Below are 19,471 nucleotides of genomic sequence, written 5' to 3' on the forward strand. Positions count from 1 at the left end.
TTTTGACCATCCAAATTCATTACAGTCATCCTGGCATTAGAATGACCTATAGTGCCTTCTGAATCATAAAGGGATACACTTGATTTAATGTAGCTGTACTATTAACTGCACTTTATCCAGTAATACATTCTGTGAAAGTATATTGAAAGGTATAAGAATAATGCAGGCAGAAATATTTATCAAATAGTAACTGAATGCCTATTGCTATGGCTATTATACTATTTATATTTATTATTATATTTGAAGCTCTCATCTAATGGCTATTCCTACAAAGTTAGACACCAGAGGATTGGGTACATAATTTATGTCATGGGAAAGAAGGATAATTCATAAATCAAAGCCCTACTTCTATATCTACTGCGACAGAAAGCATTTCTTGGGTAGGAAGGAGCCTTGTGTTTATCCCAGGTGATAGGACTAGTGGTTACTAATATACCTTGAGCCCTTGCTGAGAAATGATAGCCCTTGACCTTTCCCCCATATTTGAAATTTAACCACGTTTCATTTTCTTCCTGGACACTTGGGCCTTTAGTGGAAACCGAACTTATTATTTAATAAAAGATGATCATTAACCTTGATAACAGGTAATGTAAGTGGATCCTTGGTGAATTCTTCACTACTCTTCCCTGCTTTGTTCTTCAAAGAACAAAGCTATGTTGAATCTTTCACTATAGCATCCAAATCACACCTAAAGCTTAGGAGGTAAGCCAGTTACATGGGATTACCTTAAACCTCACTCTGTGTATTCCCTACTCATGGAGAGAACAATGATTATGTGATGGTGTGATTTTAGGGGTTCTACAAAGCCCACCCTGTCCAAAATTCTGACCCACATTGAATCCTAGAATTCCCACCATTATTGCTGGAACTGTTACCAAATGCTGACAGTTTCAGCATTTTCTCCCCCTATAAGATCTCTGTTAAAAATGAAAATGTTACCTGGGGGGATAGCAACACAAACATATTAACCTATATTAGTTAATTGCATTAGATATAGGCAATCCTCTAACAATGCCCAAAAGGAAGTAGACTCAGGACTATGTACATTTTGATAGAAAGATAAAGAATAAACCCCAAGAGGGAGAAGCAGAATTTCAGGAAGGGCAAGCCCTAGTAGCAGACTACAGCAGGAGACCGAGGACAGCTAAAAGGGCAACACAAGAGTGCTGGGGGCCTTGAAAGGGCCAGGAGGGGCTGGGCACCAAAGTCAGGTGAGTGAAGACAAAAAGGGAAACTTGGCCTGCTTAATTTGACTCAGAACCAACCAATTCTGATTTTTCTATTTGCATCTATTACAATAGTGCTTCTGTTGTGTTAAGGTCTCTAAGACTCCCTTGAGGATCTTGTTAAAACACAGATTCAGATTCAGTAGGTGTGGGGTTGGATCTTGGATTCTGTACTAACAAACTACCAGGTGATGCCTGTATGGCTGCTGAGGACCACAGTTTGAGAAATAAGAAATTAATCACTTATTTGCTTAGGATGATCAGCTGTCCCATTTTGCTAGGGACTGAGAGGTTTCCTCAGACACCTGAGACTTTCACCAGGTTTGGCACTGAACAAGTTGGTTTCTCTACATTTGCTAAAGATTGCAAAATGATACAATCAGCACAGCAGTATATAAAAGCCTCCATTAACCAGCATTTGGGGAACTAGCTATCCTAGTTAACAGGTTAACTAGGGTAACAGATTTTTACCTTTCTAACACACGTGCACCTTTTCCTTTCCTAATAAGATATTTTTACCCTACCTATTAGGAATGGTGAAAATGTAGGTTAATGCATTAAAACGAGACACAAAGGAGTAATTCTTTGCTAGTTTAGTCTCATAAGGCCTTAACTGCTGTTACTTGACATGGATCATCTCACTGAAGGAATAGAAGACAGCTAAGGCTGTGCTAAGCCTCGCCAGACCTTGCAAAGATGGTTTCTAATATACAGAATATTTTAAAATAGTCTCGTGGTTAAGTATCTCTCAAAAAAGCAGACACAGAAATGAACGTGAACCATAATTTAGGATATGGGTTACTTGGATTTGCTATTCCAGGCTATATATAATACATAACGTTGTTGTAAGAAACAAAGGGAATATTCTTTCTTAAGATTTTATTTTGTGGGCCTTGAACTCACAACCCCGAGATCAAGAGTTGCACGCTCCACTGACTGAACCAGCCAGGCACCCCACAAAGAGAATATTCTTTCTTGATGTCAGCTACCACTGTAATGATTTGATCTTATAAGACAAATTGCAAGAGTAGGAAATGTCAGCTAAAAATGGCTCAGGAAAATGTCAAACTTAATTTAGAGACAGGATTGATTCAAAAATGGTGACTTCACCTCCTACCAAATGCAATTTTTTCCTTTTCCTGGCAGTTTTGTCACTTGTCATAACTTCCCCTTTCTCTTATTATTCACAGTGCTACTGGGTGGTTTTGGAAGTTTTCGCTGGGCAACTTGATTTAAATGAGGGCACTCATCTAAGAGAGTGCAAGTTTAAGACCCACTAACTCAGTCTATTAATTAATCTGCTCTGTGTCCGGCTCTGTGCTTCATGATTTCTATTAATGATGTCATTTAATCCTTACAATTCTGGAAGGCCGGTATTATTATCCCTATCTTACAGATGAGCAAACTAAAACTGAAACTGATTAAGTAATTGGCCCAGAGCTAAAAGGCAAAACTGGTCTTAAAACCTGTTAGATCTTGGCCAGCCTGTGCTTCAAAGGAAATCTTTATTAATTATGTATGTATGATTCACAGTTGTTCTTTCAAAAACCCCCAACTTTCTACAAAAGCTCAATCCTCATGAATGGCCTCGGCTTTGCATCATATGTCTTGTGACATGACATCCAAGTGGTACAATTTGTTTGCACTATGAAGCTTTCAAAATAAATTCTTAAAAAAATGTTGGTGACCATTATGCTATATACTAATCTCTCTGTGGAACTCTGAATTGTAAAAAGAAATCTAACTGGATGGGATGAAGTATGCGGGGCTTGGTTCCCCACACACAGGCTGAGAAGCATAAATCTCTTTAAGCCTAAGAATAAGGGAAAAAGTGGGTTCGGGAGCTTTTTCCTGTGTTCTCGGTAGTCATTTTCACTATGATTTATTGTGTTTACATTTTAATATCTTATTGGGGGTCAAATATACAAATGCAAGAGTGCCTCAAGTATCTTGGAGGAATGCTAGGAAGACCCCTCTGTCCTCGTAATGCACACAAGAATAGCAAAGGAGTCAGTAGAGTGGTTGAGATTATAGGCTCAATATTATGCAGTTTGGACAGAGGTTTATCTTACTAAAGACTACCTTTAAAAAAGGAAGGGAATCCTAAGGAAAAATTTAGAGTAGTGGTTATCTCAAGTGTGGGAAATAGGGGAGACAATGAAGGTGAGACCAGATGAGTAGATTTACATCAGATACAGTCAATGTGCTAGCTTTCCAGTTGAATGGTGGGCTCACAGGTGTTTTTTAGCATATTAATTCATAAATAGATAAATAAGAGAACCACTTTGTATACGTCAAATATTAGGAAGAGAGAAGAAAAGAAAGACAAGGGAAGGGAAGAGAAGATAAGAAAAGAGAAGGATATAGTATCAGAAAAACTTGAATTCGCTTCCCAGTTTTGCCATTTACTCATTGTGATTTCTTTCTACTTCAATTTGATTATTTATAAAATGGAAACCATATTAGGTTAAATCAAATGAAGTTGTTGATATTTGATCTTTCTTGATGTACATCTGCTTTGTAGGGTTGTTGTAAAGATGAAATGAGGTAGGGTCCAAGATCTAACAACATCAAGAACTCAATACATTTGTCTGTTTTTCTCTTCATCTCTTACAAATCCCAAATACTATGCCACTATTTATTCACAGAGATCTACCTCTTTCTCTAAGTGCCCTTCTACCTGCATCAAAAGTGATGAAGAATTGGGGCGCCTGGCTGGCTCAGTTGTAAGAGCATGTGGCTCTTGGGGTCATGAATTCAAGCCCCACATTGGGTGTAGAGATTTCTTAAATAAATAAAAATCTTTGACAAAAAAAGTAATGAAGAATTGACATACCCAATTCAAACCAAAGTAATCTTTGGCTTACACATAACTATTAATGATTTATGGGAAGTTGCAAATTATATCTAATTTTATTATTCTTATTAAAGCTAGATAATTTATTTTTTTAAAAAGCCCTTGCCCAATCCCCACCCCAGTATAATATGTACTTATATCCTTTTTCTTTCTTAAGCTGACTTCCCTGTCCCTAGTATAACTGACCTTGGAAATCCATCCCATGACATCAAAAGGATAATGTGTTCAACCTCTGGAGGTTTTCCAAAGCCTCACCTCTCCTGGTGGGAAAATGAAGAAGAATTGAATGCTGCCAACACAACAGTTTCCCAAGACCCGGACACTGAGTTGTACACTATTAGTAGTGAACTGGATTTCAATATAACAAGCAACCATAGCTTTGTGTGTCTTGTCAAGTATGGAGACTTAACAGTATCACAGATCTTCAACTGGCAAAAATGTAAGTAACATTGTTCTGAGGAGTTTCTACTGTGTAAAATCTAAAAAGAAAATAACTCAGCCAGATACATTTTGGAATTATGTATGTTAACTTTGATAGCATTTCTTGTATTTTTAGACCCATAAATGATAATGAAGTGATATTGTGACTTGTTAAGGTCACTGTACAGGTATGGCCATAATGTTACTAATTTTATTTCCTTTAATAAACCTTCTAAAACTGAGACATCCAAAAAAATGTTCTCCATCAAGTAGTCAGCAAGTATTATAACAATATTGTTGATACTGAAAGCACTAAAATTTGTCCTTCTTTTGACTTTCCCTCAGGGTTTTGGTACTTTCTTTTTGGATACCTACTTCCCGTCATCCCATGGCATCAAATCGTTGCCTTTTGTGGGTGAATGTGCCTTTTAGAAATTACTGGTTCAAAAAAAAAAAAAAAAAAAAAAGAGAAAGAAATTACTGGTTCAGGGACGCCTGGGTGGCTCAGCGGTTGAGCGTCTGCCTTTGGCTCAGGGCCTGATCCTGGAGTCCCGGGATCAAGTCCCACATTGGGCTCCCTGCATGGAGCCTGCTTCTCCCTCTGCCTGTGTCTCTGCCTCTCTCTCTCTGTCTCTCTCTCTCTCATGAATAAATTAAAAAAAAAAAAAAAAGAGTTACTGGTTCATTCAGAACCAAATCTGGTAAAGAAGGTAAATGACAAACTACTTGAGGACAAAGCCTGAAAATAGAGGTCATTTTCCCCAAATACCATGACCAAATACTTTGCCCTACAGATAGTAAATGTACAGAATTTTCTGTGCCTAAGAGATGAAATCATTTGAAAATGTACAATGGAATAAGTTGAGCTTATATTAATTTATGCATGTTGAACCCAAAATGGGGGAACACAGATACTTGAAATAAGTGTCTAACTTGTGGGACTGATTGTATGAAGACCACCAGGCCTCTCCTCCACCCCCCAGACCCACTCTTAACAACACATTTTGTGGCTACATAGTAATAAACAATATACTGAATTTTATATATAGTGGCACATGGATATATAATATATAATATACAGCATGTCTTTCTCTTATCTGTACTTGTAGTAGAAGAGATATTTTAGATGGTCTAGCAGATCATTCTAGTGAATGATTTGCTCTAGGTCTTTCCATCTTGAAGTGGACTTGTTCATTATTTTCTCCAGTTGGTAATGAGATAAATTTCCTGGGGAAATTAGTTCAAATACAAACACAATTTTGACATGATTTTTAAATGTTTATTTATTTATTCATGAGAGACACAGAGAGAGAGAGAGAGAGAGGCACAGACACAGGCAGAGGGAGAAGCAGGCTCCATGCATGTAGCCTAACGTGGGCCTCAATCTCGGGTCTCCAGGATCACACCCTGGGCTGAAGGTGGAACTAAACTGCTAAGCCACCCAGGCTGCCCGACATGATTTATTAATAGCCCAAACTCATTTCTTTCAGTCATCTTTTATGTGTTCTAAAAAATTTATAAAAATGAGGTTGGAATCATGTAGTTTATTAATTCAGCATTAATTTTCACCTTACTATCATTATTTAATCAATTTTAGATTGTCATGAGTAAGGTAGGGATTTGCACACAAAATAGTAATAGCAGCAGCTTCAATCATCTTATTTTGGACATTATATTTGGAATATGAGTGTATATGATATTTTAGGAAAGGAATTGGCAAATATTTTCAGGAAAGGGTCAGATAGTAAATACTTTAGTCTTTGTAGGTCATATGGTCTCTGGCAAAAACTCAATTTTGCTGTGATAGCATGGAAGCTGCAATAGACAAGACATAAATGAAGGATATGGCTGTGTTCCAGAAAAATTTTATTTTTTTATTTTTATTTTTTGAAAAATTTTATTTTAAAAAAGAGGCAGTAGGCCAGGTTTGGCCTGTGTACTGTAGTTTGCTAACATATAGTAAACAGAATGTAGCCCATTCAAATAAAAGAATGGAGCTCTTATTTAAAGATGATTTAGACACCCAGTTTTAATCTTTTCCCTGATATGCCTTCTCTCAATTCTTCCCTCATGCTAAGGATGAACAATATCCCTTTTCAGTCTAATGAAAAATACTAGCTCTTTGCCCTACATTTACAATAGTTAATGGAAAGATGATTAAGTGTATGGGTTTATTCATTTCTTTGTTCATTCAATCTTTATTAGTTATCAAGTAGATACCAAGCATCTTGCTAGGTATGATAGAGAGCTTTAATATATAAATACTTCAAATCTCATTAATTGAACTACAGGCACCATTTTTTCCCTTTTTTTTAGGGGTGGGGAGGGGCAGAGAGAAAGGGAGAGAATCTTAAGCAGGTACCACACCCAGCGTGGAGCCAGACATGAGGCTCGATCTCAGCTCTCACCACCCTGAGATTGTGACCTGAGCCAAAACCAAGAGTCAGATGCTTAACCAAACTGAACTGCAGGCATCATTTAGAGTCTAAAGCAAATAATGCATTTGTGGGTGGTCAAGAGCTGGCTGCATAAACAAAAATTAGGTGTATAGTTCATAGCAATGTTACCAGACATGTGAGTAAAGCTTTATATAAATATATTTACATAAAAATATTTACATAGGGGCACCTGGGTGGCTCAGTCAGTCAAGCGTGACTCTTGATTTCAGCTCAGGTCATGATCTCAGGGTGGTAAGATGGAGTCCTGTGTCCAGCTTCCTGCTGAGTGTGGAGCCTGCTTAAGATACTCTCTCTCCCTCTCCCTCCCTCCTCCTGCTCGTGTGTGCCTTTTCTCTCAAAAAATATTTATATAAAGCTTTATATAAATAACCACTCAAAAAAAACCCCCAAATTTATTAATTAAACAGATTTGGTCCATGATATTTTTAGTCTGGGCCTGCCAAATTGGTTAACCCTTGATATACTGGAAGACACATGTGTGTGCAAGGGAGTGAATCAGGGAGTCCTACTCATGGTGCATCTAGTATGCTATATGTGCAGATGTCCCCACATAACTCTGCAATTAGAATTCTGAGTCTGTTCAGTGGTGCGTTATTAGGTTCCTAGTTGGCATCATGACAGAGCCAGTTTGTCATTACTAGTTCCCCCTTCTTTCTCTCAAACATATATCTTCTTTCTAGGCTGAGGGAGGCTTGAGGATGGGAGAATGGCCTCTGAGAGGAAGGCAGGAATGAGTCAGAACCTGTGACACTTTTAGACTCACAGTATAATAGCGAGAGCCTCCTTGTCATTCTGGTCTGTAGAGGCCACTTCTGGTGATCACTCACCTTCATGCAATGTGGTGTTTTAGAGGAAAAGAAAAAAAAAAAAAACTTTCCTTAGTCTCTAAGTGGGAGGTGCACTAAAGTCAAATATGCATTTTAGAATAATCACTGTGGCACAATGTGTAGGAGTTAGTAGAGCCCAGGAAACCAGAGGCAGGGGACAGAGAGAGAGAGAGGGAGAAACCAGAGGCAAAGGGACCAGAATGGAGACAACCAAGTGGGAGAGAAGAAAAAAATCTAAACTAAGGCAGCTGCTGCATGGGATTTTGGGAAAAGGAACCAATTGCAGAGTATCCTGAATACAAAGTAGAAAGTCCATAGAAACCCTTCACTCTTATTTGGGTAACTATGGTATTGCTGTTCACTGAAATGGGAGAATATAGATGGAAGATATGCTTTGGAAAGAATATAGTGAGTTCATTTTAAATCAGGTGGAAATGCTGGCATCCATCCATCTAGCTGGCAGCTAGAAAATCAAACCTGGAGTTCAAAAATACAGGAGACAACAAATGTTGTAAGGATGGGGAGAAAGGGGAATGAATCGTGTCACTTACACTGTTGGTGGGGATGCAAACTGGTACAGCCACTCTGGAGAACAGTAAGAGGTTCCTCAAAAAGCTAAAAATAAAAATACCCTATGATCTAACAATTGCACTGCTAGGTATTTACCCAAAGGCTACAAAAATGCACATTTGAAGGAGTACATGCATCTCGATATTTATAGCAGTAAATATATATGACAATCCATTGAATACTACTCATTCATCAAAAAGAATGAAATCTTACCATTTGCAATGACATGGATAGAGCTAGAATGTATTATGCTAAGTGAAATAAGTCAATCAGAGAAAGATAAATGCCATATGATTTCGCTTATATATGGAATTTAAGAAACAAAATGGATGAACATATGGGAGGGGGAAAAGAGAGAGAGAGGGAAACAAATCACGAGAGACAACTACAGAGAACAAACAGGGTTGATGGAGGGAAGGGGTGGGGGATGGGCTGGGTGGGTGATTGGTATTAAGGTGAGCACTGGGTGTTGTATGTAAACAATGAACCACTGAACTCAATTCCTGAAATCAATGTTGAACTGTACATCAACTAACTAGAATTTAAAAGTAAATAAACAAACCCAGTACTTTCTTTGTGACAATGCCTGTGCAATATTTAAAGTAAATCAATCTGTAATTAAAATGTGCATTTTAAATAAAATGTATGTGTCTAAGGGGGACAAAAAGAAATGAGATCAGAAATATGATATATGGATTTAGAAATCAGGTGGTATTTTAAACTTTGGGTGTGGATGATGACATCACCCGAGAAGCTTGGGGCCAGCGAGAGGAGAATGGGACCACAGACAGAACAATGGGAAGCAGCAATATTTAAAGAACAAGAAGAGGAAGAGCCTATGAAAAAAACTGAGTCACAACAAACAGAAACAGAAGAAAGTGCTGTCATAGAAGTCTAAGGAGGAGGAAGTTTCAGCTGGGCCAAATGCTGATGAGAAGTCCAACAAACTAAAGACCAAAATTTATCCTCAACGCTTGGTAGTCAGAAAAATGAAAAGCGCTTAAGTTAGTAAATGTTCAATATTTATTTGTAAACTATTCCAGAGAAATCAGAAGATGAGCTGCTAATATTCAGTCTGTGCCCGGGGCCCTTTCTTCAGATGCTGTTTGTTGCTAACTATTCCTCAAAGGGGTTGAAGAATAAACAATGTAGCTGCTGCTCCTAATCAGGAGCAACAGACAGCAGTCCCATATATCTGTCTACTCTCCCCCCACATCCTTCCTTGTATCCCCTGTGGTCTCTCCATTCCCTGTGCTCTACAGCTGAGAGCCAGTTTTGCAGAGCTCCCTTCCAGGATGACCCCACTAACATTTAGCCACATTTACTCTTAGTTCTTTGTTGGCCTCTTCTATCTTTCCAGAAGCTTTAGGATGGATGGTGAAAATTAAATGTGCATCTGAAAATGAATGCAAAATAGCTCCTGTAGCTTTAGGCAGCTACTGTAAGGATGGTGTATATGTGTGTTAAAAGAATATACTAAAAGAAAGGGAAAAGGCATGACAGAGAGAAAAATAAGATATAATGTTCTAGATAGATCTTATTTTTCTGTCATGCCTTTTCCCTTTCTCTTAGTATATTCTTTTAACACACATACACACTATAATTAGTAATACATAGTAATATCAACTATAAAAGTGAGATGTAAATACAAGACAAAATATTTTTCATTTTTATTTTAGAAAAAGAGAGTGCACACACGAGCAGGGGGAGGCGCAGAGGGAAAGGGAGAGAATCCTTAAGCAGACTCCCTGCTGAGTGCAGAGTCCCATGTGGAGCCCAATCCCAGGACCCCAAGATCCCCGGAGTGAAAACCAAGAGCCAGCTGCTTAGCTTAACCAACTGAGCTACCCAGCAGCCCCAAGAAAAGAATATTTCTAAAGTTATCTTCTTAGGATCTCTTTTATGCCAACTTAATTCGGCAAATGCAAAAGTTCAAAATTTCTTTTTCACTTTTGATATCTGACATTGGATATTAGTTGCCCATAAATATGTGTCTGATCAAAGAGTTCCGCAAGAAAAATGCTAGCAGCTGCCTAGTGGAGGGCTGAGCAGAGAAAGAAGTGAAAAAAATACTCTCTACAGTTGTGTTAATATAAAAGGCATAGAATACGGTAGCTGGAAACACGTTAGAGCTGACACTGTTCTTTTCCCTCAGCAGTCGAGCCACACCCTCCCAATAACCAGCAACAGCTCTGGGTCATCCTGATCTTAGTAGTAAGTGGTGTGATTGCTGTGATCACTGCCATTACAGGAGGCTGCCTAGCCCACAGTAAGTACTATCATGCTATCATTCTGACCTCAATTTCTGGAAGCCCAAATTCTATTGGTATGTGTCAGCACTTCTCTGAGGTTTTAGTGTCTTCTTTACTTGTCTCACCAAGTTCTACTCATTCACTGGACAGGCATTTCAAGGACACCTACTATGTGTTCAGTTCTCTCCTAGGCACCAGAGTGACTAACAATGACTCAATGCCCCCAAGACACATTCTACTTTAGTCCATTTCCCCCCCCCCTCAACTTTATATTTTCTTGGAAGCGCTGGGGCTTGCAAACTAATTTGAAAACACTTCTGATGCAAAGTGGTATTCTAATATTTGATTTTCAAGTGAAGGAAAGTCAGAACGACAAGATTTGAGGTCAAGAATCATTTTCTTGAAGGAAGGTAAGATGCACTGATGACACTGAGAAATTACATGGCCACAAGTGATTTTACCAATTCTCAATTCCTCAGAATACATTTTTGGATAAGATAAGGAGTGGCTGAGGAAAGAAGAGATATCTAGGATGTTTTCCCTACAAGTTTAAATTTTTGGCCTTACACATATGCTACCCTCTATCTCTGTACTTAAATGAAGAGGAACTGCTAGGCCAGAGCTGAGGCCATAGTCACCATGAAGAGGCACCAACCTTTCTTGGAGTAGAAATCATGTACGTTGAACAAAGAAAACTGGAAGACCACCATCAGCTGATTTTCCCAAACTTCTGCACAAAAACTGTCAAAGCATAGGGAAGTCATTAAAACTCTTTGCTACCAACAACCCAACCCCACAGGTAGGGTAAAGAGGTCTGGTGGTTTGAGGATGTTTTTGATACAGACTGCCCAGCCTTAACAATCGAACTAGATTTTTTACTCTTAACACTACTGACTTTTGGGACCAGATAAGTCTTTGTTTAGGGTTCTAATCAGTGCATTGTAGTTTACTTAGCAGCATTTCTGGGCTCTACTCACTATATGCCAATAGCACCCCTGCCTCAGTTATGACAACCAAAAATGTCTCTATTACATTACAAATGTCCCAGGAAGGGGTGGGTGCTGGGCACAGTTAGAAAAAAAAAAAAAAAAAAAAAGGAAAAAAGAAATCTTCCTGGTTTAAGAACCACTGATCAAGTTGTAAGCCAGTGAAAGCTTGCTGAAATATATGGGCACAATTTTGGGGAAACTCACCTATCTAAATCTTTATTGTTTGTGCGTGTCTTCAAGGATCTGCTGCAAGATGGAGACAGAGAAATAGGAACAAAGAGGACATGGACCTGGAAAAGATGTCCCCTATAAACATAGGATCTGCCCAAGCATCTGTATGAGCAGAACATCTGGAGGTAACCTCTAGCTTTTCTCTACCAGAATGGAATATAATGAGGCACAGTGTTTTCTTCCACTCAGCACCAGATTAAACTTTTACCTACTACCGCACCTTCTCAAAAACCTAGTTCAGGTTACTCTACACAGATGATTGAGATCTCGCCTTTCTCCCCACAGAGGATTATAACCTCTCACTTTGCTCTGCCATTCCACCATGTTGAAATGTCCCCTTCCTGTCAGTCAACTCAGTGTCTGTCCTTATCTATAAAACACTACTGTAAATTCATCTTGAAGTAATATTCGTGGCCCAGCTGCTTATTCTGATCATTCCTTTTCCCCCTGTATCCCTCACTACTGATGGACACAGATTAGGGTCACTTACTGGTCACTCTGTACCACCCTGATCAGTAATGTCCTCATTGGTCTCTCTGCCTCTTACAGAGTCATCCTACTAAACCAGTAATAGGCAAATTTCATAAAGAATCCCTTCTCTACGTTATTTTCCCACTCAAAAACTCAGAAGAGACCCCAATGCCTACAGGAAAAGTTTCAAGACTTTTAACTTTCCATATTTCAGTTGGTCTCTTCAGTATAAACGTTCTCAGTTCTTTGAACTACTCTCCACATGGTAGTTTCCAGAAGCCTTATGTGAACACCCTAGATGTCAATAAATGGGAGTCCAAAACTTTATAGATATGGTCTAATTCTACATATCTGAAATGTTCTGTTAAGGAAGCCTAACATAGCAGCAGCTTTTTTGAGTCACACTATTAACTTATATCAATTTTGTGTTATTCTAAACTACCCAGGCCTTTTCATGCAAGAGAAACATTGGAATCCAAGAGACTGATACTAGGTCCAGGGTGGTTTATAGTCTCCATAAACAGTTCCTTTTTGACTTAAGAAGCTAGGGTGAAAATGCATAAGAAATGAGAGTCTGCAATTACCTTTAAAAAATAAAAGGAAATGAAATAGAACATCTGAGACTTATATAATAGGTAATGTTTTACAAAAACATTTCATTTTAGTCTTATAAAAATATCTGTGAGCAAGATCTTTATCTCCATTTTATAGGAGAAACCTGAGGCTCCCTCCCAGAGGTTGAGTGGTTTGCCTAAGGCCAGGCAGGCAAGGAACAAAGCCAGGACTCAAACTGGGTATTAAGACCGGTTTCTTTCATGGCACCATAGCAGCCTAGGCACGTTTCCCCCATAGTAGTCTTCATTTCCTATCATGTTTTCTTTTCAACTTCTTCAGGAGGCCCTTTCAAGGATGTCTGCCTCAGTTCTGCGATTACCTAGAACTTCCCTGACTTTCCTTGTTAATAGTCCTTTGCTCAGTCAGCTGGTACCTCATATTGAAGCCATGGGTCTGGTCTTCTACGTGGCCGTCTTGTACAGTTCAAGCAGTGCTGCCTTTGAACTGCTGGAGTATTGCTATCTCTAGTACACAGCATTCCGTCCTGGGGTTATTTTCATGTACCATGCCTTATATTCTTTTTTTTTTTTTTTAAGACTTTACTTATTGATGAGAGACACATAGAGAGAGGCAGAGACATAGGCAGAGGGAGAAGCAGGTTCCATACAGGGAGCCCGATGTGGGACTCAATCCCAGGACTCCAGGATCATGCCCTGGGCCAAAGGCAGGCGCTCAACCACTGAGCCACCCAGGCTTCCCTATATTCTTTACTAAATTGTAGGCTTATTGAGAACAACCATGCCTGATACATTTATTTGCCTCATATGTAGAAGAGTATTACCTTGATCAATAACATTTGGTTGCTTGATGATTGCTGGTGCTTAATATTTGCCTGATATTTCATGTAATAAAATTCTCGAAATTCTCCCATAATTTAATTTCTTTTTATATTCTTTGGCCATAAATAGTAGTTTCTACAGCGTCACCTCAATTTGGGAGCACTTTTATGGTAAAAAATATAAAGTTTTAAAATGCTTTCCTTCTTTGGGAATTTAGAGTTTCAAGTATTCGTTTATTTTTTTGTTTCCTCAGGTCCCACCTCCATCTTAGATTGACCTCATCTTTGAATTTCCTCAGATGGCCAGGATTATCCCACCTTGCACTTCATGCATCTGTTCTCTAGGAGCCTGTTCATTTCAGTGGCCCTGCAGAAAGTGACCAGAGGAATATGGTGGGGACATAAGTAGCTCTCTGGTAGCCTTGGTCAAAGAATTGTTCAGGCCTGGAAGAGACATTCGGAAAATACTTGTCTCATTAATGACAAGGACATCAAGGCCTAGGGGGTGACCTGAATGATAAAGGTCTGAGCTAGAACCCAGATTTCCTGTCTCGGGTGCTCTTTTCCATCAGTAGTCTGGCTCTGTGCTATTAACTGGTGTGTACAGGTGTACACACCAGTCAAAATGCTTCTGGAAAAAGAGTATGTCCAATGTCAGGTCAACTTCAGAGACTTCATCTGATGCAACACTAGAAGGTTTTGTGTTGCTGTCAAAAGCAATCTGATGCTAATGTGTGGTAGTATGATGGTATATATACCAATATGAGAATGATGGAAAAATTACTGGGGTTTACTCAGTATCTCATCTTTCATTGTGTTCTCCTCTGTTGCTTTCCCACTTCTCCATCAGGTTCTGGAGAAAGTAGATCTATCCAAAACTAATATCTGCTGACATGTAAGATGAATGACTTATATACCTCAAAGCGATAGTCACGTTGGAGAGGGATAGGTTGGTTTAGAGAGTCACATCCTACTGGTTCATATTGGACTGATAATCTCCTTAATGGCTTTATGCTAGTTTAAACTCATTTATAAAACATGAGAAAGTTCTCATTTAAAATGAGATAGGTTTTAATTGTATATTACTAAACAGATATTACTAAACAGTAGCTGTCCTTAGAATTTGATTGAGGTAATGAAAATAGCATTCCATAGGGTTTCCCTAGATTCCTCAAGTTGCTCTTCCTCCTTGGTATTTCTGATCCTTCTGACATCAGCAGAGAATTAAAAATAAAGAAGTGGCCAACTGCTGTTCCTGTGTCACTTACTCATGATTCCTTTCTCTGAAGTTGTCTTCCATAACTCAGTGGACCTGGAGGTAGACCTGACTGGAGGAATCAGACATTCTCATTTGAAAATTTGACGTTGGACAGCAAGTTGGCCAAGTTTCTCACATGTAGCTGGGTTTACAATGTTTAATTTTGGCAGCTATCAAGGGACCAGATTATGCTATATAGTCTAAGGAGCAGAAGTACAGTTTTAAATGGTTGCCCTCAGAACAAAATCACTGAAAGAAATAAAAGTTGGAGACTGACCTGAACTCAAAGCAAAGAAACAAAAAAAATGGGAACTGCTGCATTTAATTAAAATTAATAATCCTTAGACATGCTCAAAAGGAGACCTCAAGAAGTAATCACAAAATAGGACACATCTAGGAGACAGCTTATTTATACTTAAAATAAATTATATTACATTACTTATTACATTTGATAAATGTGTTGGTACTATTTTCCAAAGAATTATACTTTTATTGATATTTTTGTGATATGAATAAAATTATTTTTAAAACCAATCATCTAGTTTTATAATTTCTAGTTGGAGAATTTAACCTATATGTAGATGTGAATAAAACAATAACTAATTGCCAGTTGTCAGCAATTTATGAATGGGATAATTAAGAAAAACATGTTTTATGGAGTGTGGTGATAACGTGTAAATCATGGTAAAAATACACTTGTGCAGAGATTCTTCTATCCTTATAATTACTGATATTTGTTGTTCTATCTATCATCCCCTGTGCACCAGGGTATTGTGCTATGCTTTTCATTTCATACCCATCCTGAGGTAGATACCATCTCATTGGACAGAAGGGAAAACTGAGACTTAAAAGTAAAATGGCTTCGTTATATAGGTCACATGGCTGCAAAGCTACATGACTGGGATTTCAAGACAGTGATGTCTCCAGAACCCTTGGTTTTAGCCACTATATCCCACAGCTACACAAACCTGGTTTCTGAAAATAGTTATTTTTAGAGCAGGAACTAAAAACAAAGAGGTCTAACACTGAAACAAAGTACTAGCAGTCTTTACCCCTTAGTACACTTAAAGCAGTACATCCCCACCCCCCTCACTTTATTTTAATTTTTAAAGATTTTATTTATTTATTTATTTGTTTATTTATTTATTATTTTTTTAATATTTATTCATTCACTTATGATAGACACAGAGAGAGGCAGAGACACACACAGGCAGAGGGAGAAGCAGGCTTACTCTGGGAGCCCGACGCGGGACCCGATCCCGGGACCTCAGGACAGCGCCCCGGGACAAAGGCAGGCGCTAAACTGCTGAGCCACCCAGGGATCCCCAGATTTTATTTATTCATTCATGAGAGACAATAGAGAGAGAGGCAGAGACACAGGCAGAGGGAGAAGCAGGCTCCATGCAGTCTCCAGGATCATGCCCCCGGCTGAAGGCGGTGTTAAACCACTGAGCCACTGGGGGCTGCCCCATCCCTCACTTCAGTAAAAGTTAAAATCTGCAGGACAGCTTCCTTCTTATGGAGCAAGCTCCTAGAGTATAAAGACTGTGTAGCTATTCTAACTTTTGCATAGATACTTTGTCAGCAACACTAAGAGATGAAACAAAGTCTGGCTCTTTTTTAAAAATAATGCTTATCTACTTCATGCTTGTTAAATTTTTTTTCATGCTTGTTAAATTTATATTATATTTCAAATGGCATAGGAATTATCTTTTTATTTTATTTTTAAAAATTTTATTTATTTGAGAGAGTGCATGCTTTTGGGGGAAGGGGCAGAGGGGTAGGGAGGAAGGACAAGTAGACTCCATGCTTGAGCATGGTGCCCCACACAGGGCTCAATCCCATGACTCTGAGATCACAGCCTGAGCCAAAATCAAGAGTCGGACACTCAATGGGGAGCCACCCAGGAGCCCCTACACACTTAGGCCCATGATGTTTCAAGGACCCAAAGGCACAAAGGTTTCATTACAGACCATTTGCCTCACCTGGTTCTTTCCTCTCCTCTTCCTAGTGATGCCTAGAGTATCCTTTTAAAGGGCTGCAAGAGGGATGCCTGGGTAGCTCAGTGGTTGAGTGTCAGCCTTTGGCTCTGGTCGTGATCCTGGGGTCCTGGGATTGAGTCCTGCATTAAGCTTCCCGAGAGGAGCCTGAATTCTCCCTCTGTCAGTGTCTCTGCCTCTCTCCCTGTGTCTTCATGAATAAATAAATAGAATCTTTAAAAAAAAAACAAAAAAATAAAGGGCCGCAAGAATAAACATACAACCCTCAGAAGTCAACTCCAATCTTGGGAAATTTTAAATTTTCTGTAGTAAAATCCAGGGAAAAGAATTATGTATTGTATTGTATTGTATTGATTGATCAGTACAGATATAATTTCAAATATATAGATCAATCAGAAAAGACATAAGTGTGTATTTAAACTTAAGGATGAGTAAAGTGACCATACAATAGCCCAATTCTTGGTTAAAAAAAAGGTAAGGGGCCATTGCCACTAGAGGTGCCTGCACTTACATTTGTCACCAGGCTGACCAAGGAGAAGCCTACTATTGGCATACAATGACATAGATCCCTTTGATTCACCAATGAATTTTAAGTTCAGAATATTTTTAGTCTTTGTCTTGTTTATGTGTTGATGAAGGGTTTCTAGGAAGATTTAGCAGTGCTTCGATTTTCTTAACATCATCTTTGGATTGATTTTTCTGTAAGCTACTTTCAATTTCTTCAGGTAGGAGCTGAGTAAATTGTAGTCTGGCTTTACTGTAAAGAAAGAAAAGGATATATCATGTACTGCTCTGTTTCTTAGTTCTCAGATTTTTTTTTTTAAAGAAAGTGTTTATCTATTCTCCCTGTGCCTTAAAAGCAAACACTGCTCCTTACACTTCAAAAACAATGACTTTCTTCATTCTCCTAACTAGTTCCATTCATGTGCCAACTACACTTCTCATATCACCAAAATGGTGTGTGCTGTGGCAGCAGCTCTGATCCCTAAGATATTCCAGAGTTCCTGTAGGGTGTCATGCTCAAGTGTGAGCCTTGCAAACTGGTTGTCCTCTTGCCCTCAGGGCTGCGGGGTGAATATGAGCCCCCTGCCACTCCATTAACTCTCTGTTGCCAGACCTTGTGAGAACTGCACAAAGGCTAGAACAATGGTAAACTCAATATGGAAAAGTCAGATGGGACAACATTATAAATGTATTATTTACAAGGAGTTAAAATCAATTTCCAAATAACAGATCAGTTCTTTTTCTAAATCTATTATTAGTGTCCTCCTTTTTTTAAGTGATTAGCAAGGTCATCCATAACTTTTTTCTCGACTCTTCATACCAGGTTTGACCATTTCTTCTTCCATATCTCTACAGTTTTCCACATTTTTGGCTCACTAAGGCAATTATTTATACTCTCACTTTGTTTGACTTCTCTATATTTTCAAGCAGAGAAGCAGGCATAGAATAAGCTCTTAACTGTGATTTAAATTAACTCCTCAGGAATGACACATATAGATCACAGACATTTAAGTGCCCCATAAATTTTTGGCCTTATTTCCTTCTAAAGTATCCTTCAGTACTATAATTCAATTCAAGTTATTATTTTTAGCCATTCGTGGGTTTTCCATCTCTAAATAACCGATCGACCTCTCTAGTTACTTTTCTGTTTTCCTTTTTTTATTGGGATACAATTATTATGTTCATATTTTTCCAAATGTAAATTCTCCTGCAACTTTCTGTATCAAATATACTTTCTTTACCTTTCCAATTTCTTACTCAAAGCTTTCTTTTCTTAAAAAAAAAAAAAAGTTTCTTATGACACCTAAAGAACTAAAAGTAAGCTAATGCTTTCATGCTTTTAATTCTCTACATTACATTTTATCCTGGCATTTAGAATCTTAAGTGCTTTATCCTAGAACTTAGACAACTACATATCCCATCTACCCTCTTACTAAAGGAGTGAATGAAACAAACACATATTGAGCATTGTGGTGTGATTCTGCCCTCAGATTGGCTGAGAAAACAGAGGGCTTGAAGTTAAGTAAAATATCTAAGTCACAAAATTAATAGCCTAGTTGGGATTTAGGATTCATTTTCAAGGTTTCACTGGCTGCAAAATCCATGCTTTTTCTCCTATCGAACCTAAGTCCCTGAATAACTGACCTATGGATATTAAGAGTTTCCATATGTGTATGTGTGCTTAGCATAAATGGAAGCTTCAAGTAAAAACATGAGGGAAAAAAGACTATCAACTACTAAAACAGCAGAAGCTTTAGTTGTACACAGGAAGCTGAGCCATGAGAATCATTTGTACCAGGAGCGCTAACAGCAGCCTATTCTGGTAATCTTACAAAGAATCAGCACAAAATCCACTCTCAGTCTGATAACTGCACCCTAGGGAATGACTAGGTGGAACAGGTGAAAGTTTTTATCCTCCTCAGTGGCATCCAGTCTATGAGCAGCCGCTATAACTACCTAATTCATGGGCATCCACAGCAAGTAGAATCTTTGAATGTAGAGACCTAACATGCTC

The 19,471-nt window shown here is 38.5% G+C and overlaps 2 protein-coding genes across 8 annotated transcripts in view; one reads left to right on the top strand and one right to left on the bottom strand.

The window, feature by feature from the left end:
- Nucleotides 1-15,487, top strand: part of CD80 (CD80 molecule) — a 31,215-nt gene extending 15,728 nt beyond the window's left edge. For 4 of the 7 annotated variants that reach the window (XR_013372198.1, XR_013372197.1, XR_013372196.1 and 1 more), the window contains 3 exons: nt 4,241-4,522; nt 10,515-11,956; nt 13,950-15,487. Coding sequence is in view for 2 of the 7 variants with exons in the window: in XM_077883799.1 (XP_077739925.1) it covers nt 4,241-4,522; nt 10,515-10,628; nt 11,841-11,941 (497 nt within the window). In the remaining 5 variants the exon portion in view is untranslated. The remainder of the gene's footprint in view (nt 1-4,240; nt 4,523-10,514; nt 11,957-13,949) is intronic. The other 3 variants (XM_077883800.1, XM_077883799.1, XR_013372199.1) reach the window with 3 other exon arrangements.
- Nucleotides 3,709-19,471, bottom strand: part of TIMMDC1 (translocase of inner mitochondrial membrane domain containing 1) — a 34,605-nt gene continuing 18,842 nt past the window's right edge. Inside the window, exon 7 of the mRNA XM_077883801.1 lies at nt 3,709-17,710. Coding sequence (XP_077739927.1) covers nt 17,560-17,710 — 151 coding nt within the window. The 3' untranslated portion in view covers nt 3,709-17,559. The remainder of the gene's footprint in view (nt 17,711-19,471) is intronic.

This window comes from Canis aureus, chromosome 35 (assembly GCF_053574225.1).
Source record: "Canis aureus isolate CA01 chromosome 35, VMU_Caureus_v.1.0, whole genome shotgun sequence".
NCBI lineage: Eukaryota > Metazoa > Chordata > Mammalia > Carnivora > Canidae > Canis > Canis aureus.